Source organism: Eumetopias jubatus, unplaced genomic scaffold (genome assembly GCF_037043125.1).
Source record: "Eumetopias jubatus isolate StellerSeaLion01/CBP00866 unplaced genomic scaffold, mEumJub1_p1.0 scaffold_16, whole genome shotgun sequence".
Lineage (NCBI taxonomy): Eukaryota > Metazoa > Chordata > Mammalia > Carnivora > Otariidae > Eumetopias > Eumetopias jubatus.
The window spans coordinates 80506463-80531601 of record NW_028274822.1 but is presented as its reverse complement, the minus strand read 5'-3'; the positions used below and the strand labels follow the sequence as shown (position 1 = coordinate 80531601).

General features: G+C 49.1%; 1 protein-coding gene across 2 annotated transcripts in view; it reads left to right on the top strand.

Moving 5' to 3' along the window:
- The window catches only part of RNFT2 (ring finger protein, transmembrane 2), a 68725-nt gene that overhangs the window by 37436 nt on the left and 6150 nt on the right, over positions 1-25139 (top strand). For both annotated transcript variants that reach the window (XM_088019287.1, XM_028116636.2), the window contains 3 exons: positions 18333-18482; positions 19713-19778; positions 19913-20014. In XM_088019287.1, the coding sequence (XP_087875413.1) occupies positions 18333-18482; positions 19713-19778; positions 19913-20014 (318 nt within the window). The remainder of the gene's footprint in view (positions 1-18332; positions 18483-19712; positions 19779-19912; positions 20015-25139) is intronic.

Genomic DNA, 25139 nt, shown 5'->3' with positions numbered 1-25139 from the left:
AGGCAGAAGCTTAACCGACTGAGCCACCCAGGTGCCCCAACAAATTTATTATCTTACAGTTCTAGAGGTTACAAATCCAAAAGCAGTCTCCTGGGGCTAAAGTCCAAGTGTCGGCAGGGAGGTTCCTTTTGGAGGCTCTAGGGAAGAATCGGTTTCTTTGCCTTTTCCAGCTTGTAGAGGCTGCCCACATTCCTTGGCTTTGACAGCCTTCCTCTAGCTTCAAAGCACATCTGTCCAACCTCTGCTCTCTTCACTCTGACCCTCCTTCCTTCTGACAAGGACCTTTGTGATTACATTGTCCCCCACCCCCAAATAATCCAGAATAATCTCCCCATCTCAAAATCCTTAATCACATCTGCACAGACACAAAATTCCTTTTGCCTTGCAAGATACCATCACAGGATCCATGGATTAAGATGTGGACATCTTTGGGGGGCCACTATTAAGCCTGTCACCCCCCCCCCCACACACACACACACACATACTTTGCAGATAAGGAAACTGAGGCCTAGAGAGGTGATGTCACCTTTGGGCAAAGTCACCTCCCAGCATAAGGACAGACCTGCAATTGGGGCCCATGTCCATCTAGTTCCAAGTCAACAAGTCGTGGGCTCTAGACCACCAGGAAGGAGGCACCTTCTGCCTATCTCTGACTGTCTCCCTTCCACCTGACCCCCAGTGTTTTAGGAGGCCAACAGCCTTGGTCAGTTGCAGCCCAGAGTGTTTGTGCCTAAGACTGTAGCTGACGTGGGGACAGAGAAGCACATTCATCCACCTGGGACCGGGACAAAGGGAAGAGACCGCCTTTCTGCAGCTAACAGGGTCCCAGGCCATTTCAGGCTTAATCATCAACACCTTATAATTGGGCCTCTCTTGGGTCCCAGGGAGCAAGGCCCTGTTTGTAAGGAGGCTCCTGATGGGCACGTTGCTGGGACACGTGGCCTGAGCCCTTCCTGTTCATGGGGCTGAAGCTCTTAAATCAAGGGAACCACAGCCAATGAAATTGGGTGCTTGCCTGCTGCTCTTGAGGGGCAGAGCTCTCCTCCCAGTCTGGTGACTCCTGTGGGGCCACAGCCAGGCCCCAAGGACTCTGTCAGTTGGCCCCTGGGGCCACAGCACCAGAGACCTATCCCAGCCTTTGGCATGCTTTCTGGCCTCCTCCTCATCCTGGGCATTGAAGCCAGAAGAGCAGAGAGAGGACCTTTGTAGGAAATTGGGGGTGTGAGGGAGAAGGTGACACATTTTGACCAGCTCTGGTCTTTAATATCAAGTGTCCAGTTATCAGGAGGCAGGATGTGATGGTGGATAAATAAGGGCATCCACGCTGACATCAGACAGACTTAGATTCAGATCCCACATGTACCACTTATTAGCTCTGTGATCTTAGGCAAAATGATGAACTTCTCTGAAACTGACCCTCAGTTTCCCCATCTACAAATTGAGGGTACTAATTTGGCTCCTGGCTCATGAGATTGTTATAGTTGGTTTAAAGAGTGGGCAAATTTTCTGCTTGTGGCTTTTTAAAAAAATAACACATACAAGGTACAAAAAATAATAACAAATAATCATGTTTAAAAATTAGAAAATTAGGGCGCCTGGGTGGCTCAGTCGTTAAGCGTCTTCCTTCGGCTCAGGTCATGGTCCCAGGGTCCTGGGATTGAGCCCTGCATTGGGCTCCCTGCTCTATGGGAAGCCTGCTTCTCCCTCTCCCACTCCCCCTGCTTGTGTTCCCTCTCTTGCTGTGTCTTTCTCTGTCAAATAAATAAATAAAATCTTTAAAAAAAATTAGAAAATTAAAAGCACCTTAGAAACTCCCTGTGCACACATCCTGGGTTCCATCCATCTCCCTCCCTCCCTTTGCTCATAAGAAACCACAGAGTCTTGCAGTTACCCTTCCCTCATTGTCCGTACGTCTGGTTTTTTGTCTTTCTTGCTGAGCTATTATGTATAACCCTACTGCCTTCCATACTTAATTTCCTATGAATTCCTCCTCTATTCTCTCCTCTTACCAAGCAGGGATGCTGCTGGTTGGGAGACCTGAACATCAAGTTTGTCAATACTGTAATAGGCTCTGAGTAAGCACCAGAGGAACTTTACAGTGAGTAAAGTACTTGTACCAAGAACCTTGGACTGCCTAGAAAGAACACAAGCCCAGGCTTTATCCTCAAACAGACCTGGGCTTGAAAATCAGCACTGCCTACCAGCTTGAGCCACCAATTCTTTGAGTTCACGCCAGGAATATTAAGTAACTACTGTGTGACAGGCACTGTGTAGATATAGGAATGCCGTGAATGAAACAGGGTCCCTGCTTTTGTTTGGTTGGGGAGATCACCATTAAACAAATAAGCATGCAAACGTGAAACTTCAAAATGTGATAAGCACCAGGCAGAAAATAAAACAGAATTCATGGGAGACCCATTTAGGGAAATGGGAAGGGCTTTCTCTGCACAAATGGTATTGGACTGAAACTTGTACTTCCTTGCCATCCGACTTTGGTTAAAGTAAATTCGGTTTTGTCATCTGCAAAATGGAGCTGGAAATTACCCACTCACAGCTCTGCCCTTGGTAATAGCATCTGACTCAATGTCTGGCTCAACACAGGGGCTCTGTGTCATTTGCCTTCCTTCCTGTCAGCCATGGCAATGTATGTTGCTAAGGTCTGGTGAGGAGCTGTTAGTGAGCAGTTAGTAAGTGATGAAAAACCTGCTGCTGGCGAGTTGTCAAGCTTTCTAAGGGTCTCGTTGGCTCCTGTGCGTTTGATGGCTGACCCTGGGGGTGGGAGAGAGGAGAGAAGGTATATTGTCCACTGTCAACAGGAAGTCTTCCTTTTTCTGGAGAAAGTGGTGAAGAGTGATACGAAGGCTGTGCTACTGAATCACATCCCAGCTCTGCAGCCAGTCATTTCACCTCTGTCAGCTTCCTCTTCCCATCAGCAAACTAGCCCTTATAATACTTCTCAGGTGGGTTTGTCATGTGGAATAGTGACCTTTAATATAAAGTGTCCAAGTACGTCGTGGGCACCCAGCAAGCGTGGCCATTACACCGTCCCCACCAGGGCAGGAACTGGGACAAAGGTGCAGAGAAAGGGAGAGGCAAAGGGCTAATTCACACCATCTCAGTTCAAGTCCTTGCTCTGCGCGTTCCTAAGCTGGGGAAACTTGGGGCAGGTTCCTTATCCCTCTGAGCCTCAGTTCCCGCGCAAGACAGAACACAGAAGAGAACTTCCTTCACTGGGCAGCTGTGAAATCACGCAGGCGAGTCGCCTGGCACCGCTCCCGACCCCAAGGCCAGGGGAGCTGGTGCGGTCACTCCCTGCTGGTTGGTACGTGACCTTAGGGGTGGCGAAGGCGCGTGGAAGAATGAAAACGGCAGCTTTGCCCTTCGCAAACAGCGACCTCCTTTGTCCGCAGAGGTCACGGAGCAGCCGGCTCGGGAGTCGGTACCGGCGCAAGGCGCACGGAAGCCCCGACCCGGAGCCGGCGGCGCGCAGAGCGGGGCGGCCAGGGGCGCGGGGCTGTGACCTCATCGGCCGGCGCCGTCCCGGGGGGCCATGAGATCATGAGATGCCGGCGCTCGCCGAGGAGTCGATTTGTTGGGAGCGCGGGGACAGCCGGCCGCCCGCCGCGGTGATCTCATCCGGGCCCCCGGGAGGAGGAGGCAGGCGGCCCGGCGGGCCCGCGCCGCCGGGAGGTGGATTAATGCTTGCCGCCGGCCGGTGACGTCACCAACAGCGCCCGTTGCCGGGTAACGAGCGGCCTCTGGCCCCGCCCCCGGCGGCCCCGCCCCCCACCTGCCGCGCTCTCTGCCTCAACCCATTCTGCCTCTACCGTCTCTTTGCTTTTTTCTTTTTTTTTTTGTATTGAGGTACAACTTACATACTGTAAAATGATCTAATTATAAGTGTAGAGGCTCGATGAATTTTTGCATATGCATGTATCTATATGTAAAATATGTATATGTATGTCCATATGTTTCAAGATCTCAGCGCTCTTCAGTAGGAATGTGATGCAAGTCACATAGATAACTTCACATTTCCTAGTAGTCACGTTAAACAAGTAAGAAGGAGCAGGTGACATTCATTCTAATAATATATTTTATTTATCCCAGTATGTCCAAAGTATTATTTCAACAGGTTATCAGTACAAAAATTTTAATGAGCTCTTTTACCTTTTTTGTAAGACTTGGAAAACCCTGTGTATTTTATACTTTCAATACATCTCAATTCGGATTTAGCCACATTTAAAATGCTCAGTAGCCACATGTGACAAGTGGCTACTGTATTGAGCAGCATAGGTATAAAACATTTCCAGCACCCAGAAGTTTCCTTCATTCCTCCTTCTGGTCAGTACCCCTGCCAAGGGCACCCATCATTGTGACGTTCATCATCCCTCTTCAGTTCTCCCCCCCCAAACACACACACATCTTGTATCTTTTCTCTCTCCCCACATCTCACTTTGTGAGATGCAGATGCACCGGTCTGCATCACAGTGGCTCAGAGCACCAGATGGGAAGTCAGACTGGATTTGAACCCTGGCTCTACCCCTGTCTAGCACTTGGACAGTCTCCTTTGCCTCTCTGAGCCCGTGTTTCCTCACCTATTAACTGTGGCTCATGATAACAAGGTCCATCTCTTTGAGTTCTTAGAGTAGAGAGCCTTGGGGGCAGCATGCTAAGTGTTCCAAAGAGAAATTTTATCACCCAACTGTGATAAAATTGCTGGTTTCTTCTCTCTTCCCTCGTGTAATTCTTCCAGTAACTTGGTCTCCCACAATCTATTCCTTCCTCCCATGCCTCTGTTGCGTTTTCTCATCGGAGAAACGGGAACGGATCATAACTAGCCACCAGGGGAGCAGTGGATGTGCAATTCCGGGCCCATGGTAAGTGCTTGGTAATAAGGAGATCACTTTCTTCACCTTTCCCCTCTTTCATGACCTCTAGGTTTCCTTCAGTCCCCAGTCCCCTCAACACTTCTTCCTCCTACCACTCCTCGCCACGCTGTTCTGAAGTGTTTCCAAGCTCGTCCCCACCCGCGGCCTTCTCAAGATGAAGAAGACAGATTGGGAGCGCCTGCCCCTCGGCCGATGGCACAGCACCTCAGAGGTCGCTGTTCCTCATTTTGTTCTGAAGGGCTTTGCGGTCCCCGTGCAGCCTGCAATCATAACAGACCTGCAGGCTGCCTTCCCAAGGAAACAAGTCTTTGTTTTCAGCCCCTTACGCCTGCCCAGCCAGCCCATTTTGGAGCAGGAAGTGTGACCCGTCCTGGTCGCGATCAGAAGCTAAGGAGCAGTCCAGAGCGAGCAAAGCAAATATGGGAAAACCGTAGGGGAGGATGAGGGGCCCTTTGCTCTCCCCCCACCCCCGGGCCCCTGCGGCCCGGGGTGGGGGGGGGGTTTGCGGGGGTGGACCCAAGTCCTGCTTATTTCCCCCCACGGGAAAGGAGGGGCTTTGCAAGGAAGACTCTCTGTGGCCCTATGCTAGCTTTCCGGCCTCCTTTTCCTGACACCCTCTTTCTGTTGGGGGAGCCCCGTCGCCCTTTCACTGTGGTTCTGATGAGGCTGTCAGTCACGGCACTCCGCCCACCCCTGACCATGTGATCAGGCCCAACCAATCATAGAAGCCGACGGCCTCTTTTGGCCTCTAAGCTTGGTTCCGAGAATGGAGGCTTGCCATTCATATGGTGAATGGGTCCAGGGAGAAACAGGTCTCTCTCTTCATGTTGGAGTTGAAGCGTTAAGACTGTTGGCTTGGGGCTGGCAGTAGTCATCTTTCCCACCAGATATAGGTGAATCCAGCACTTTACCCACATCACATGGGTCTGGTTACCTAATGCTCTCTGTGCCTCGGTTTCCTCATCTGTAAAGTGGGAGCATTAATAGCACCTCCCGCAAAGTGTTGTGCGCGGCGTGGTGCCTAGCACATAATAAGAGCTAAGAAATAGTAATAATTATAATCATCATCATGATTGCCACCTGGAGAGGGCCTGGCCTTGGCGGGATTGAATGAAGCTTACACACAAGAGTAACAGAGACAGCCTGAACCGAGAGATGGGAAAGAGGAGAGATGGAAAGAACTAGAGAAATAGAGATCTTTGGCCACATTGTTTGCGCTCCTGGACCCAGCTGTACTGGAACCAGAGCCACCCCTGCCTTCAACAGTTTCGTGACCCAGTACATCACAATCTTTCTATAACCTACTTCAAGTAGGCTTTCTGTCACTTACAGCCGAAAGTGATGCTGTAGTACAGACTCTTATACCAGCAGTTCTTGTAACAGTGCTTAGAAGTCCAGGGTGTCAGAGCTGGGTCAATACTGCCATCACACAAAACAACATCGAGGCCCAGAGAGGGAGAAGTACTTGCCCGAAGCCACACAGCTACAAAGGATGCACCCCCAGCTACCTGACTTCAAACTTGGCACTTTTAATACCATTTCACATTATACGTGGCTAACATATGAAAATCAGTTCTTTTCCATCCTGCCTTCCTAGTCCACCGCCATCCTGCTTGATGAGGCTTAATTCATTTTGTCTGGAAGATATTTTATGCTTGCCAGACTGCTAGCAGGGGCCATGGTACTTCCATGAGCCACGCACTGGACTCAACGCTTTCTTTGCATTAGCTCATTTATCCTCCCCGCCACCCTAGGAGGTAGGCGTTACCTTTATCCCCATTTTACCAATGAGAAAACTGAAGCAGGGAGGGATGAAGCGACTTACCCTAGGTCAGTTGGTCAGAGACGGTCCAAATTCAAATCCCAGTCATCAGACTCTAGCATCCGTGCTCTTCACCACTGTACTCGCTCAGACTCCAGGGCCTTACCAGCTTGGAAGAGGCAGAACTGGGACTTGTACCCAATGTCACAATCCTTCTTTCCTTCCTTCTGCACTGCATGTGTGTCCCACATGTGCTCCGACTAGCAGTCATTGGACAACCCCTTCCTCCCTCTCTTTATACGCAGACCCTCAGTTTCTAGCACCTTCAGCATTAGGGCTCTCTATGAGCCACTCCTGTGAAAAACCTAGCTGTTTGAACCATGATCATTTAGCCCACCCATTCACTGATTCATTCATTCATTCAACAAACATTTGTGGATCACTAATGGATGCCAGGCCCTCAGGATTAGTTAGAATTGGAATAAGCGAATAACAGCAAAGAACCCAAAACAATAGTGGCCTAAATGTAAAAAGAGTGTATTTCTTTCCCATGCAAAACCCAAGGTGAGCAACCCAAGCCTAGTAATGTGACACCTTCCAGCTCACTGCTTCAGTAATCCTAGGGTGTGGGACTTCTCCTCATGGTCCAAGATAGCAACCAGAACACAAGCCATCATGTCCAAGTTCCAGACAGCAGGATGGAGGAAAGGGGGAAGAATAAAGTGAAAGGTTCTCTGAAGTTGTCACATGACACTTATCCTATATCTTAGTGACCAAAGTGGCATCTAGATGCAAGGGAACCTGGAAGAAACAGTCTTTGTCCAAGATAGTTGTGCATCCAGTTACAAAGCTGAGGACTGTAGGACTGAAAAGAAGGTGAGGACAGGATAGGGTAATAGCCAGCAACTAGGGACCCACCCTGACTAGGCATAGGGGAAAGATGGTGAGCGGGATATGATCCTCTGCACTCCTGAAGCTCACAGCCTAGTCCAAGAAGCACACATAATAGTTACTGACCACTTACTCCATGCCAGGTGCTTCTCAGAGGTTCTCAAATGTTTTAGATTCAGGTCCTCTTCACACTTTTCAAAAGTATTGAGGATCCAAGGAGCTTCTCTTTACATGAGTTACAGCTATCCACATTCACTGTTATAGAAATGAAAACTCTGACCTTTTGGGGGGCACCTGGCTGACTCAGAGGAGCATGTGACTCTTGATCTTGGGGTCAGGAGTTCAAGCCCCATGTGGGGTGTAGAAATTACTTAAATAAATAAAACTCTAAAAAAAACCTGACCTTTGTATAATACTAATTAATTAAAAATAATCAGCCAATTATACATTAACATTAATAACATCTTAATGAAACATAATTGTATTTATTTTTTAATTACTGAGAAGAAAGGCATTTTCTTTATTTTTTTAAATAGATTTCTTTAACACCTGGCTCAAGAGAAGATCACTGCATTTTCTCATTTGTTGCAAATCACATGTCATGAGCCTTGGGAAAAACTCTGTTGTACACTTGGTAGAGAGCAAAGATGTCAAATAATGTGTTAGTATTAGTATGAAAATAGTTTCGACTTCACAGAGCCCCCAGAAGTGTCCTGGGGACCCCCTCAGGGTCCCGGACCACACTCTGAGAAACTGATTTACTTGGAAGCTCATGGGAATCCTAGACAGTAGGCACAATCAGGGTCACAAGGTCACCCTCAAAGCAGAATAGATTTGGGGGAGGTGATCCATGGAAGCTCAGGGAAGGAGTGGCAAAGTAAGATGGGGAAGGAAAAGTCCAGCTTGTGCAGAAGTGAGCGGGAGCCTCATGCCCATGCGAGGTGGCCATATGGCTCCAGTGTAGACGGGGCCACATGGAGAAGGCTGGGTAAGCTGTTTAGGCTTTGTCTTCAGGGCAGTGGGGAGCCATGGAGTGTTATAAGCGGGGGGTCCTCAATAATCAGGTTTGTGTTCTCCAAGGAATATCCTAGGAGGAGGCACAGCTGTCTTTCTCCTCATTGCAGTGTGTCTGGCTTTTTGGCACAGTCCTGGAGTGCTAACCAGCCCTTAGCCAGCTTTTAAGAAGTGCTGGCAAACATTGCCTTCCCAGATTTACCCAGGAAACTTGGCCAGGCTGGGACAGCCGGCACCCTCCCAGAGTGGCTGTGACATCTCCCTTTAGCTCTTTACTCCAAAATGAGCTTCCTTTAGCTAACAGGCAGTCGCAAGAACAATAATAATAGCCAACATTTTTATATGGTGACCCATCACACCTTGTTTTAAGCTCTTTCCACATGTGACTTATTTTTCTGACCAGGAAGGATTTTTAAACTGGCCTCTGGAGCCAGCCTGTCTGGGTTCAAATTTTCTCTCTGCCACCTACCAGCTGTGTGACCTTGAGCAAGTGACCTAACCTCTCTGTGCCCCAGATTACTCTTCTATAAAATAGGGGTAATGATAGCTCCTATCTCCTAGGTTGTCATAAGAACTAAATGAATTAAGGCAAAGTGCTTAGAACAGCGCCTGGCAAGTAAAAAGCCCTCAATGTATATATTTGTTGTTACGAACATCACAACCCTTGGAGGGATGTTATTAGTACCTCCAATTTATAGATGAGGACACCGAGGCCCACTTCTTCATTCAGCGGGGGGCGGTGTATTGAGCATCCTGTTTGATGCCAAGCACCGTTCTGGCTTCTGTGGACAGAAACAGTGGTACCAGAAAGACACAGAGCCTGTATTTCAGAGGATAACATTCTCATAAATATAGACTCTGTCAGAGGGCGAGTGTAATAAAGAAAATGAAAGCAGAATACAGGGGCGCCCAGGTAGCTCAGTCGGTGAAGCAACTGCCTTCGGCTCAGATCATGATCCCAGAGTCCCAGGATCAAGTCCCCCACATCGGGCTCCCCGCTCAGTGGCGAGTCTGCTTCTCCCTCTGCCCCTCCCCCCTCTTGTGCTCTTTCTCTGTCACTCACTGTCTCTCCCTCAAATAAATAAATAAAATCTTTAAAAAAGAAAAGAGGGATGCCTGTGTGGCTCAGTTAGTTAGGCGTCTGCCTTCGGCTCAGGTCATGATCCTAGGGTCCTGGGATCGAGTCCCACATCGGGCTCCCTGCTCCTCGGGGAGTCTGCTTCTCCCTCTGCCCTTCACCCCGCTCGTGCTCTCTCTCTCTCTGTCTCTCTCTCTCTGTCTCTCTCACTCTCTCTCTCTCAAATAAATAAATAAAATCTTTTAAAAAAGAAAAGAAAAGCAAGCAGAATACAGAGGGTGGAGAGTGGCAGGGAGAGGTGGGGAGGGAGCGCAGGGGTGTTGCTTTATGTACATCGTTCTGTGATCCTTCTCGATGAGGTGACATTTGTGCCAAGATGCAAGGGAAGTGAGGGAGCCAAATGACAGATCTCAGGAAGGAGGGGGCTCCAGGGAGAGGGAAGAGCAAGTGCAAAGGCCCTAAGGTAGGACTGCGCTTGGCTGTCCCCCATCAGTCCCATCACACGTGTGGGCAGGGGGCAGATCTTACAGGATCTGGAAGAGGTGGCAAGGGTTTCAAATGTCACTCCGAGTGAGACAGATTTTCACAGGTACAAGCTCAGGGTTGATTTGATCTCCCTTATATTTTGAAAAGCTCATTTTAGATACCGGGTGAAGAAAAAAAACCACAGAAGGATGAGTACAGAAGGACAAGCAGAGGCAAAAGAGCTGTTTCCAGTAGGATTCGTAGATGGATTGGATATTGGTTATCGGAGAGAGGACATTCAAGATGATCTCAGGGGTTTGAGCACACGGAAAGGAAGTACCTCGCCAGAGGTATACAGCTAGAAAGTGGCAGAGCTGTCCAGTCAATAGAACAGAAGACCTGCATCCAAAACCCAGGCCGGCTACTTGACAGCTGTGTCAGGCCACTCAGCCTGCTCTAATAAAATACCGCATTTATCTCTTACAGCTCTGGAGGCTGGAAGTCCAAAATCAAGGCTGATTTGGTTCCTGGTGAGAACCCTCCTCCTGGCTTGCTGATGGCTATGTTCTTGTTGTGTCCCCACATGGGGGGGGGGGGAGGGGGCGGTGGAGAGAGAGAGAAAGAGAGGGAACGAGCGTGTCTCTTCTCATAAGGGCACCAATCCCATTCCTGAGGGCTCCAGCCTCATAACCTAATCACCTCCCAAGGCCCCACCTCCTCATACCATCCCATGGGGGTTAGGCTTCTACATAGGAATTTTGGGGGGGATTTGATTCAATCCACAGCACCCACTAAGTATGCTTAGATGAATGCTTTTGGTTTTTTTGGTTGTGTTTTGTTTTGTATTGTTTGGCTCAAAGCAACTACCATGATATTATCACTTAGGATTCCATGGGTCGGGAGTTCTGTCAAGGCACGCCAGGGACAGCTGGTCTCCACGTGGTGTCTGCTGGGGCCGGACCCTCCGAGATGGCCTGTTCACTCACAGGTGTGATGCAGCAGCTGCAGCAGCTGCAATGATGTGCCCAGGCTCCTGTATCCCAGACCGGCATTCTCACTGTTGGCTGGGTGCCTTGCTGCTTTCTCCTACCTGTAGTCTCAGAGCCTCTCCTTCTTGTAAATATTTTATCTACCTCTTTCAGAGAGAGAGAAGAGAGAGAGCACGCAAGCATGAGCAGGGGAGGGGCAGAGGGAGAAGCAGACTCCCTGCTGAGCAGGGAGCCCGATGCAGGGCTCCATCCCTGGACCCTGGAATCATGACCCAAACCAAAGGTAGGTGCTTAACTAACTGAGCCACCCAGGCGCCCCAGAGCCTCTCCTTCTTTATAGGACCTCTTCACGTGGTCTCTCCTTGTAGTTGGGCTTCTCACAAGCCGTGGCTGGAAGAGGAAGGGCAAGCAAAGAGGAAGGCCGTGGAGGTTGCCACGTATCACAGGGCCTGGGCTCTTCAGTCTCATTCTGATGTCCCTTAGTTCTCTTGAACCTGACATTTCTCATTTCCAGAGGAATTTGGCATTAATATTGCCCATCTCCTCAGATGATCCTGAGATTCCTTGCTAGCTCCTGTCACATACAGAGGCCTCCCTGGGTAACTGGGTCTTAGGTTCATTTGCTCATTTGATCCTCACACAATCCCCATGGTGTGTTGGAGGCAGGTTGCCCTGGCTTGCGAGAGCCGATGGTTAAGTTTTCAAGAAACTTGCAAGCAGGTGTTAAACTCTTGGCAGCTTGAAATGGGCCTTGTGGGAGTATTTATGCCACAGAAATTGACAAACACACAAATCAGGGCCTTATTTGTTTGTTTTCCAGAAACCTGGTTTGGCAGCATACCACTGTGTATGTGTGTGTGTGTGTGTTCAACCCCATTTACAGATGAAGAAACTGAGGCTCAGAGCCATTAAATTATTGTCTAAAATCAACCAATTTAGTAGGTACAGAGCTGACCTTGGAGTCCCAAAACCCATTCCCTTACCTGCTCTGCTGTCCTGCTGCTCTACGTGAGAAAGTGTGCACGAAAGAGATCCATAAACAGGCAAAGCTGCATAAATATTATGAATTGTAAAAGATCTTTCATCCCTGTCTACCTGTTCTTTATATATTACGCTGCTAACACTATCCGAAGATGTCTGTCCCCTCCCTCCTCACCCCCAGAGTTCTTCAAATTCTCTTTCCCACATAGGTGCATTCTCAAAAATTCTCCTCCTCTGTTCATTTCTCCTGCTTCTCAGCAGCCCATTCGCCTTCATTTACCACCCCCTCCCAGCGTCAGCCCTCTGCTGTTTCCTTGTTTCCCATTTCACTTTGCGTGTCCCCGTCCCCCCCCTTTATCCTAGCAGTAGGAAGTCGGCACGGACCCCGCCTTCCCGTCTCTGCCGCTCCCACCCCCTTTATCAGAATCCCAGCGGAGAACTCTGCGTGCCCCAGTCCTGTGGGGGGGGGTGGGGGACAGACGGCTCACAATCTGATAGCTTCTCCTTGCTCCCCAACACCCCAGAGAAACCACACATTCCATTTGGTGGTCGTCAGAAATAACATGCTTAAGAAACCTGGAATTACAAAGCAGCTTAATTAGAGAGAGATGGTTTCACTGGGATATGCCCAGTTTTCCCTGGGGGTTGTATCTCCTTCTTCAAGTGCCCCCCCCCCCAGCAGCTAATTGCTACCTTTAGCATGGTGCCACGCAGACACTCCCTTTATTTCATTGTCTGTGACATTGCTGCTAGCTTCTAAAGAGAAGTTACCTCTTCCAGCTCTCCTTCTCCATCAGCGAACTTGAGAAGCTGACGTGAGGAATGAGGGTGGAATCTCTAGCCTCAGAAAGGTCCCCAGTCACGAGACGAGCATCTCCTCTCTGCTAGATGCTGGCAACATGACCGACCGGGATCCAAATCGTCTTTGCGCTTACAGGGCTCACCGTCTGGTGGGGGAGACAGACACTGAAATAATTCTGTAGCTATTGTGAGAAATGCTCTGAAGGAGTGATTCAGTGGGTATGACAGGAGCGCCGGATGTAACTAAGGACTTGGGGAAGTCTTTCCAGAGCACGTGACAGTTAGCTGATGCCTGGACAGTGAATAGGTATTAGCTCACTCTCCAGAGAGCAGGGGACGGTGTTCCATCTGCAGAGGAAGAGCTTGGTCTGTATACTGAAGAAACTGAAGGAAGGGCCAAGAAGCTGGTACTTCTAGGGATGTGTTGGAGTTCCCACCATGGTTTGACTTCTCCAGGTTCTGACGTTTTAGACCGGGGTTGGCAAGCCATAGGCCACAAATCAAATATACCCTGATACCTGTTTTTGTAAATAAAGTTTTCTGGGAACTTTAGCCATGCCTGTGTGTTTACCTGTTGCCTATAGCTGATTTTGTGCTATAAAAGCAGAGGGGAATAGTTGTGACAGAAACTGTATGACCCACAAAGCCAAAGTATTCACGATCTAGCCTTTTGCCAAAAAACGTTGCCAACCCTTGATCTAGACCCGCTTGTGGGCAAGTAGGAAGCTTGGGGCCTGGACCAGGGAACTCGCCCACAGCTAATGGAACCTGACAATTGGGGATCCAAAGACAGTGACCAAGGCTGAATAAAAGCAGTGGTAAGAAGGGGGTGGTTGACAGGATCTGACCCCAGGCTGTCTGGCTCCTGAGGCTGCACCCCTAACAGCCAAGCCAGGCTGGTTGGGCAAGATTTGCCTGAGAGACAGGGCGCCTGGGTGGCTCAGTCGGTTAAGCGTCTGCCTTCGGCTCAGGTCATGATCTCAGGGTCCTGGGATCGAGCTGGCATTGGGCTCCCTGCTCAGTGGGGAGCCTGCTTCTCCTTCTCCCTCTGCCGCTCCCCCTGCTTGTGCTCTCTCGCTTGCTCGCTCTCTCTCTGAAATAAATAAATAAAATCTTTAAAAAAAAAAAAAAGATTTGCCTGAGAGGGGACAGCAGGGTCTGTCCCCATAGTTAGCCAGATGCCAGCCAACAGGGGTTTCCAGAGACACAGGGACATAGGACCTTTCATGAGGTGGTCATGTCCTCCCCCACCTTGAGGCCAGGCAGACGGAGTAGGAGGCTGCCTACCAAGATGGCATGGGGCCACTGTCTATTCTGTCACTTTTGAGCTTCTAGAACACCTGTTCTTCCTCATCCTCCCCACATTTCCTTCATCATTCTGCTTCTCACTTATCCACTAAAACAGTGCTTCTCAAACTTGAATATGTACCCAGATCACCTGGGAAACTGGTTAAATTATAGGTTCTGTTTCCGCAGGTCCAGGGTGAGGTGTGAGATTCTGCGTTTCTAACAAGCTCCTCAACAGTGCTGAGGCAGATGGTCCAGGGACCACACTTTGAGTAGCAAGCGTTTCAAGATCAGCTTGGATGATACCTTCTCTTAGGTCTTAGAAGGATTTACCTAATCACTTCTCCGCTCCACTCCCACCCCATACCTCAGCTCTGGGGCCCCCTAGTGCTCAGCTCTAGCCAAGTTGTACCACACTATATTAAAATAATTTGTCTAGTGTCTCTCTTACTCATTAGGTAGTGAGCTCCCTGAGAACAGGGACGAGGTCTTAATCGTGTTAGTATCACCAGAGCCTCGTGCTGTGTCTGGTAAGTAGTGGCTGTCCAGTAATGGCAGGTGGCGGGAGGGACATCAATGAATAGGAGGGAAAGAAGGATGGACACATCGATGGATGCATGGATGAGAGAGAAGGAGGTGAGGAAGAAAGGAAAGGAGCGTTCTCCGGAGGTTCACTGAATTCAAGGAGGAGCGACAAAAGCAAGTTAGGTTGGACGTTGGGAGAGACTGGGCTATTGGCGCAGAATGAGATGGAACATTCAATAGTTGAGCGACCCTGGGTGAGGGCAGTTGAGAGCATGGGGCCTCTGAGACTGAGGTGGTGCAGGAAAACGAAGCTCACAACATGGGTATTCAGCAGAGCCCGGGGCCTGCTGTCAGGACATGGACAGAGCTTGAGCAGCCTTAGCCATCTGCTGAGCTGCTATACCATTGTTCCTGCTCCCACCACACCATTGGCTTATAAAACAAGCATGGCGGCCATCCCCCCACATCTCTGCTCCCCAGTCACCTCCACCTTCCCACAGGCTGCAGAGGGAACCAGCATTCCCCTCTGGGGGATATGTCCAGGGGCCAGGTCAGGGACTGGTGGGAGTCTGGAGGGGATAGAGGGCCCTTACAACAGGGGCGCAGCCAAATCGCCACAAAGGTCAGGCATTGGGGTGAGTGGACAACTGGATGCCCCTCCTTGGTCCTTAGCAGATGTGGGCACATCTGCTTCAAGGGGCCCCCTTCCTAGGCCTATCAAGATGGAATATAGCAGGGTAGACAGGAAGTCTCTATTCTCATCCCAGTCATCACCCATTCAATGGATAGGCAACGTGTTTTTATAACCTTTTTTCCCCTCGAATGTAAATATATGCTCAGTACAAAAAAAAAAAAAAAGAGAGAGAAAATAATGGAAAAGGCAGGAAAACACACAAAAAAATAAATATTTCTGTGTTTATGGGGCACATTTCCACTCAGAACTATGATTTGAGTATTTCCTTGAGTCAATAGATATCCTTCACCAGGATGGTTTTTTTACCTTTCCATTTTGAAATTTTAGATTTAAAGAAAAGTTGCAAGGGGAGCCTGGGTGGCTCAGTTGGTTAAGCGTCTGCCTTCGGCTCAGGTCATGATCCCAGGGTCCTGGGATCGAGCCCCGCATCGGGCTCCCTGCTCCGCGGGAGGCCTGCTTCTCCCTCTCCCACTCCCCCTGCTTGTGTTCCCTCTCTCACTGTGTCTCTCTCTGTCAAATAAATAAATTTTAAAAAAATCTTTAAAAAAAAGTTGCAAAAATAGTACAGAGTCGCGCCACATACCGTCCCCCCAGGTCCCCCTAATGTTAACATCTAGTATGACCACAGTACAATTAACAAAGCCAAGAAATTAACATCATTGCCATTACTATTAGCGAAAACTACGGACCTTACCAGATTTTGCCAGTTGTCCCACTAACGTCTCTTTCATAGTCCAGAGATTATCGAATCCAAGATCCCACATTGCCTTCATCTGTCATATCTCCTTAATCCTCTCCGACCTGACAGTTCCTTGATCTTGACTTTGTCTTTTGTGACCTTGACACTTTTGAAGAGTGCTGGACATTTCTTTTGCAGAATGACCCTCCATTTGGATGTGTCTCTTATTAGTTCATGGCTCAGTTCAGGTTGTATACATTGTTGACCAGAATAACCACGGAGGTGATAACTATGTTCCTCTCAGTCCATCACGTCAGGGGGTCCAGGCTGTCCATACAACTTACTGCTGGGGGTGTAAACCTTGATCACTTGGTTAACATGATATGTGCTGGGTTTCTTCACAGTCAAGTTGCTGTTTTTCAGAATAATGTCTGAATGGCTGTACGGCTTTCCATTATAGATCTCCACCATAACCAGACCCTCTTGTTGTACATTTATTTACTTGTGTCTGTTTGTACTGTTACAGAGAATACTGCAGTGACCATTCCTACACATCTCAGCACATATCCTGGATTATTTTGTTTGGATGAATTCCTAAAAATAGAATTGCTGGAGCAAATGCTATTCACATTTTTAAGGCTATGCGGTGCCTGAGGCAGGGATGGTTGCTTCTCTCTCTGTTTGTTTGTTTGTTTGTTTGAATCAGCTTTATTGAGGTGTAATTTAAATACCAAAAATGCAGATTTGAAGTGTATATTTCAATGAGTTTTTTTATTAAAGATTTTATTTATTCATTTGTCAGAGAGAGAGAGAGAGAGAGAGAGCACAAGCAGGGGGAACGGCAGGCAGAGGCAGAGGGAGAAGCAGGCTCCCTGCTGAGCAAGGAGCCTGATGCGGGTCTCAATCCCAGGACCCTGGGATCATGACCTGAGCCAAAGGCAGACGCTTAACCGACTGAGCCACCCAGGCGCCCCTATTTCAATGAGTTTTGGCAGATATATACATTTGTGTAACTACCATCCCAATCACATTATAAAATACCTCTATCACTCCCCAAAATTCCTTGATGCCCCTTATAGTCAGTCCTCCTCACCCCAGGCAACCACTGATCTGATTTCTCTCACAACAGGTTAACGTATTCCAGGATTTCATATAAATGAGATTTGTACAATATATATTCTCTTATAACCGTCTCCTTCGATTGGACATAATGCGTGTGAGACTCACCCACGTTGTTGTGTATATCTGTCATCTGGTCCATTTTTATTGCCGAGTGGTATCCTATTGTATAAATATACAACAATTTGTTTATCCATTCTTCCACTGATAGACTTTTGGGCTGTTTCCAGCTTGGAGGTATTATGAATAGAATTGCTATATGATCATTTGCATATAAACAGACATATTTTCATTTCTCTGGGGTCCATACATAGAAGTGGAGATGCTGGGTCATAAGTAGGTACATGTTTAAATTTATCAGACATAACAGAGTGGGGTTATTTTCATCTCATTTTATAGCTCAGGCCACAGAAAGCTGGAGTGACTTGTCCAAGGGCAAAGGGAGGAAGGGAAATAGAATTGGTTGAGTACTGCTCCATGCCAGGCACAGTGCTAGATGCTCTCTGTGAATCTTCAGAGCAACCTATAAGATAGGAGTTGTGGTTCCCATTCTGTAGATGAGGAAGCTGGGGCCCATGAGCTTGCAGCAATGCAAGCTTCAAACCCAGCCCCATCTGAATCCCAAATGCATCTCCTTTGCCCAGATGTCCCCTGCCTCCTTGCAGACTGTAGGTGGTGGAGGTGGGAAGGAGAACGCATATCCCCCTCCACCTTTAGGCCTGCCCTTACTTGCTTCCTGTTGGCCATCCAGCCCATGCCCCAGAGGCCGGCCCCCCGTGACGCCTGGGTCAGCCCTCGAGACAAGAGCAATCTGTGTGTGGGGCCAGGGACGGTGCCCCCAATGCCACAACAGGCACCAAGGAGTGACCCACACTCCAACCCTCCAACAGAAGTGTCCAGTTTCTCCCTCCCTGAAATGTGATCCTCAGAGCTTTGCTCCTCGGCGCTGGTGGGCAGTGGGTGAGGGCGGCGGGCAGGGGCCACGTCTCCCCGGCCATATCGCAAACCCATTAGGAGCAGGTCTGAGTGCTTTCCAAAGCTGATTAATGGCCTGCCTGTGACCTGGAACGTCATTACTGCCCAGGCTGGGGGACCCCCGGCTGGGTCCTTCGGGTCCTTTACAGCTAATAATAATTGATGCTCTCTGTGTGGTTGCAGGGAAAGTTCTATCTGGTCATCGAGGAGTTGAGCCAGCTGTTCCGATCGCTTGTCCCCATCCAGCTGTGGTATAAATACATTATGGGAGATGACTCCTCCAACAGCTACTTCCTAGGAGGGGTCCTGATTGTTCTCTACAGCCTCTGCAAGGTGAGGTGGGCTGGGGGCTGGGGGGCTGGCCTGAGGAAGGTCCACTCATTTGCTGGGCCTTGGGGGTAAATGGGGAGCTTGGAACCTTTTTTTTTTTTTTTTTTTTTTTAAGGGAGGTAAAATGCACACAACACAAAATGAACCACTAACCATCTTACGGTGTGCAGCTCCGTTGCATTGAGCAGGTACACAGGGCTGTACCACCCCCACCATCTAGTTCTAAGACATTTTCATCACCCCAAAAAGAAACCCTGTACCCATCAAGCCGTCCCTCCCCATTCCCGCCCACTACCCTCCCCCAGCCACTGGCAACCACCAGTCTGCTGTCTCTATGGACTTGCCTATTGTGGACATTTCACATAAATGGAATCCTCCACTATGTGGTCTTCTGTGGCCGGCTTCTTTCACTTAGCATCATGTTTCCAAAGTTCATCCACATGGTGGCATATATCAATACTTCATTCCTTTTTGCAGTTAAATCCACCCTAATTTCTTGCCCATAAAGCTCACCAGATACTCTCCCTTCACATATTTCCATTATTACTCCTGTATTTATGGGCGAGGAGATGGGGGCTCAGAGAGAAGCAATTTGCCCAGCGTCACTGGGCTGAAGACAACAGAGCGGGTGTCAAACCTGGGCAGCCTGCTTCCAGGGCCCAGAGCTCTTACCCATAGACGACACTGCCCCCTGACACTTGTTTCCATTCCTGGGTGCAAATCGGGGTTTTCCCCCCTAACCATAAACACATTCTCCTCTTTCTTCTCCCTTCTCTGTTTCTGGCTCTAGAGAATCCTGGGGGAATGTGTTCTTCCCTTCCCTTTCTCCCAGCAGGACTAGCCGGGCCATCCATGCCCTGTAAACCACTGGGGCTTCTCTTGCCTGCTGATTCTGATCGACTGGCAGTACCTCACTGGGGTGCTGGCTGGGCTCAGAAGCAGAGTGCTGTGATCAATTAGCAATGCCTGTGCTGGGCTTGGCACGGGGAAGAGGCAGGATGTATGTCATGTATTTGCTATCCTGGGCCAGCTAGCAAGGGAGCCTATCGACATAAGACAGCAAGACAAATGCGAAGCAAAACTGAGGGGAATGAGGAGCTCCGAATGGGATAGAGTGTCCTAAAAACATTCGTCGTCAAAGACGAGGGATCGGTGGGGGTTGATCGGGAGTGGTGAGAGAGATCCTAAACAACCCTGGGAGACTTTTCAGCCATCACTCCCCTCTCTTTTCAGTCATTCGACATCTGTGGTCGTGTGGGCGGAGTTAGGAAAGCTCTGAAGCTTCTCTGCACCTCTCAGGTGAGCAGATTTCAAATGGCGCCCACTGAAGGCAAAAGAACCAGGTGCTGGAAAGGGCTCTCACAGCACTCCTGAGGGCATTGCTCCGGTGAGGGTCCACAGCTGGCCTTATCTCTCTCCCCTCCCTCAAACAGAATTACGGCGTCCGGGCCACTGGGCAACAGTGCACGGAAGCCGGCGATATCTGTGCCATCTGCCAGGCTGAGTTCCGGGAGCCTCTGATCCTCATGTGCCAGGTGAGCAGGGCTGGGCAGAGCCATCAGGGGACGGAGGCTGGGGGACCTCTGGGGCCGTGTCCCGAGCAGAAATCCCATGCGCCTCTCCCCTGACCAAACCTCGGGGCTCTGGGATGGGTCTTTGGGAACAGCGTGGTCAAGACTGGAGTCAGATCAGACCTGGGGTTCAGATCTCAGCTCTGCCTCTTCCTAGGTGGGTGGTCCTGGGCAGGTTCCTTCCCCTCTCTGAGCCCTGGATTTATCAGTCAAGCGTCAAAAATGAAAAATTCAGTATGGTGTAGTCAGAATAGTCTGCGTGGGAATCCCAGCAGCACTCTGGACCCTGCAAGGGTGGATCACTCCCTCTCCCTGAGCCTTGGTTTTTCTCGTGTATAAAATGGACATCATAATACCTACCTCATAGAGCTATGATTATGATTAAATGAGATCATCGATGAAAGAGCTAAATTGGAATTAGTCATCCATAAAAATGGCTCTTGTTAAAATTCTTATCATCACTGTAATTACTATTACCGTTTGTTTTCGTTATTAATTGTGGGCCACCAACCCATAGCAGTAAGTACTGGTTACTCTCTTTTAGCTCCCTAAACGTACTCCTCCTCCTGACATCAGGGGCTAAGATGTCAGTTCAGCAGATGTATATGAGGCAAAGCATCCTATCAGATACCGGGGAGGGGAGACAGAGGGCACACAGACCCTGTTCCCTGCTCTAGCAGCCCACGGCCTCCTTGGGGAGACAGACACATACATAAATAACTATGAAACAAGGCAGGCAGTCATAAGTGCTGTGTAAGAGAGATTCATGCAGGATCCTGGGGGACCAGGACAGAGAGCGATGACTTCCAGGCTGGGAAGGCTTTTTGCAGGAGGCACAGCCTGAACACTGGTAAGAATGGGAGCACGGATGCTCCCCTGTTCGGCAACCACCACCCCCTACTCCTGGGGGTCAGAGGGCAGGAGGGGAGGTCCTTTTTTGGCATCAGCAAATTTTTTTTTTTTTTTTTTTTTTTTTTTTTTGCTGTTTGGGGGAATGCTAGGAAGTTCCTTTTTTTTTTTTGCATCTTATTTATTTTTAAATTGAGAATATGTTTGCATGACTCAAAATTCGAACTGAGGATCTCATGAGTTGGGAGTCATGGGGGGTTTGTGCAGCGTGGGACCTGGGTTGGAGCCTGGAACCGAGAAAGGACATGAGTAGGAAAACTGGTTTGAGGTAATCCAGATAGTTTTGGGGGTTCGGTAGTTAGTCATGACTCAGTGGGGTTTTGGCTTTGATGTAAAAGTAAGGCAAGTAAAACAAGCTGATGATATTGGGGGAATTGAAACTTAGGGGGCTAACTGAGGATTCTCTGCACTAGCTTTGCAACATTTATGTAAGTCTAAAATTATTCCAAAATTAAAAGTTTATTTTTTTAAAGATACAGAGAGGAAAACAGTGACTGGCCTCCTACCCTCCCCCCAGCTCCCTGGTTTCCTTTATATCTTCAGAGAGATGCTTTATAGAATTAAAACACTATATGTACACACACAAACACACACACACACACACACACACACACACACGTACACATGTCATTTTTCAGAAAGACCTCTGTTGTAGCATATTCTCCCCAAGCTGTGTTCTGCATCTTTCGTCTTTGCCCCTTCTTTGCATGTTGTCCCCCTTTGGGGATGGACCACCGTTGGTTTTATCATTCCCCTATGGATGGGCATTTAGTAGCTTATAATTTTCTCTAATTACAAGGGTGGCTGTCCTGAGAGGTCAGAAGTGGGGAGATCTACAGCACCTACCTGGGCCCATCGAGTGAACTAAATGAGTTGATGTCAGTGAAGCATTTAGTGCTATGCCTGGCACGTGGTCAGGGTTCAATCCCTATCGGCTCTTATTGGCACGCATTCCATTTCACACATGTGCAAGCTCTTGGTAGGATAAATTCCTAGTGGTGGAATTACAAGGTCAGAGGGTATCCAGTTTTGACAGATATTGCTAAATTGCCCTTCATAAAGCGTATATCCGTTTACGCTCCCAGTGCGGAGTGCAACCCGACCTCTTGCTCCCCTCGCTTACCAACACACTGCGCGTTCCAACCTTTTCTGAGCCTGGCCAACCTGACAGGTGACAAACGTGATCTCGGTGCAGTTTGAATTTCCATTTCCCTAATTATGAGCACACTTGAGCATCTTTTTATATGGTTCAGAGCCATCTATATAGCCTTCTCCGTGGCAGCGATTACTTGAACATGATGTCAAGGTGAAAATCTTGCTTCTTCCTTTCTGGCAATCTCTCCCAGCCTTTGTGTGTCTGCTTCTCTCCCATTCCTCTCCTGGTGTCACAACGTCTTCCCAAAGCTGGATTCAAATTCCTGGGAGGGTTGTCCCAGATCTAGGAGCACCGGCCACATACGGCGGTGGTCGGAGCCCACAGTCCTGGCCAAGCCAGGCTCGCTCTGCTGCCGGGAGCTGGGCCTGGACTGCCAGAGACAACTTCCGGAGGCAACAGGGCCTCGTTCATTCCTGAGCCCTTTGAATGAATGAATGAGCCAAGTGTTTCTTCCTCAGCGTCTTCCCTGACTCCACTTCCCGGGACTAGCTGGTGCTCCCAGCGGTATGGCCTCAGTGATCCTTGTGTTTTTCCTTCATAGCAGTTACCCCAGTTGTCATCTACTTAATCAGGCAACTGGTTGTGTAAGGTCTGTCTCCTCTTTGCCAAAGCATTGGCAAACTTGAGAGTGGTGACTGACTGTGTCTATCTTGTTAGCATGAGAATCGTACTGACCCAGTAAATATCGAACGGATGGATGGATGGATGGATGGATGGATGGATGGTTGGGATGGAGATGGATGGTAGCCAGGCGAACAGGTGGATAGATGAGTACCAAGGTGCATGGATAGAGGTATAGTGTGTGGGTGACTGAATGAATGGAAAAATTGTTGGACACCTGGGTGGGTGAGTAGGTGGGTAGATGGGGGGAATGGTTGGGTAGATGAATGAATGGGTACATGGGGGAATGGTTGGGCAGATGAATGAATGGGTACATGGGGAGAATGGATGGGTAGATGAATGAATGGGTAGATGGGGGGAATGGATGGGTAGATGAATGAATGGGTAGATGGGGGGAATGATGGGTAGATGAATGAATGGGTAGATGGATAGATGGTTGGATAGATGAACAAGACAGATGAATGAGTGGATAGATGAAGAGCCCACCAGGCTAAAAGAACGTCCTATCTCTCCTTCAAAGGGACATCAAATTAAGCACAGTGTGTCATACGCACATGACCCACCTCCCTCCCTGCCCCCCCCCATCTGAGCCTGGGAAACAGACTGTCAATGGAAGCTGGTCAGGCAGACCCTGGGCGTGCCCAGAGGTTAGAGAGCTCTCCACTCAGACAGATGCATTTGCCCAGCTAGTCACTCCCCACGTATCTCTGGCATGCCTCCTGCCAGGCGATGGGGCATCAAGGAAAGGGCACTTTGAACACAGAGTCAGAAACTTGGCTTATTTAAAAGATTTCTTTCCAAAGAGAAAAGTCAGAGTGCAATTGGCTCTTGGTCACTATGAGTTTGTTTTGTTTTGAATATTGATAATGTAAAGGAAAGAGGGCAGGAGAATGATGACTCCTGTTGATTTTGTGCTGTTTCCATCCTTCCAGACACCTTGTGGGCAAACAGTGACCCTCTATTACAGAGACAGAGGTGGGCTTGGCAAGGAGAAAGGACAGACTTGCCTGAGGCCCCCCTGCTCCTCAGCAGCAAAACCAGATTCCAACCCAGAGCCCTGGATTCCAGAGGCCAGGACCTTTCCCCCAGGATGTGGCCTCTTGCTCTGAGATGTCCTCAAGGCTGCATTAAAAGATTAGAGCCCTTTGCCCGGAAATTCCTAGGAGCATGCTGTGCCCTGCGGAGCTCAGCCTGTGTGCATCACCTCCAGGGAATAAACGAACAGCCGAGCTGGGATCACACTCAGCACCTCTGCTGACTCCTCCATCCATGCATTTACGCGTCAGGTGCTTTCTGAGCACCCACAGCATCCCAGCACTAACTTTGCAACTCCTAGCAACATGTTTCTTTACGGCACTGACCCCCCATGTCCTCTGTCACCCAGGAACGAAAATGCTTGCCCTGAGCGGCTTGCAGGCTCTTCGATACAGTCGAATGAGATGACGTGTATTCTGTGCGTGGGTTCTGAAAAGCATAGCGTGTTATGCCAATACTCAGTGTAAGTGTTTAATTCTAAATCTAGACAAAGCTGGCTGGGTGTATGTGATTCAAGAGGATCTGTGGTTAGGGCTGTGTGTGTGTGTGTGTGTGTGTGTGTGTGTGTGTGTCCCTTATCTGATAGTAGCCCCACTTTCAGTAATGTCATTTTCACAATCGAGTGCTATAAACATCTCCATGTGTGACCAGTATAAATAGAATGTGATGGGTTAGAGTATTTGCTATGGAGGCAGACACCTCTTGTATCAGTTACCCATTGCTGCCTAACAAATGACCCCAACACTCCGTGGCTGAAAGCAACTAGCATTTATCATCTCATAGTTTGCATGAGTCAGCAGTCCAGCAACCCAGCACAGCTGGGTCCCCTGCTTCAGAGTCTCTCCCAGGCTGCAGTCAGGACACCAGCCAGGGTACCATGGGGAAGGATCTGCCTCCAAGCTCAGTCATGTGTGGGTGGCAGGATTCAGTTCCTTGTGGGCTGTAGGACCAAGGGCCTCTGTTCCTCACTGGCTGGTGTGGCCAAAAGCTACCCCGGCTTCCTTGTCACACTGACTTCATCAGAACGAACATGTGAGAAGCCCAAGAAAGAGTGTGAGCAAGAGGGAAGGCCCCATCTGCTGTAACCTAATCTCAGAAGTGACATCCCATCCTCTTTACTGTATTCCATTGGCTTGAAGCAAGTCACTAAGCATAGCCGCACTCAGGGGGAGGGGAAGGGCCACACAGGATTTGAATCCCAGGAGGAGGAGATCGCTGGGAGTCATAATCAAAGTCAGCCTACCGCGTCCCTGAAGTTGAATTCCAGCCTCACTGCTTAGCAGCTGTGTGCCCTTGCACTGGTGGGTCTCCCTCTCCGAGTCTCGCTGGTCTGGGAGCTGTCGTGAGACTGGATGTAAAGGACGTGAG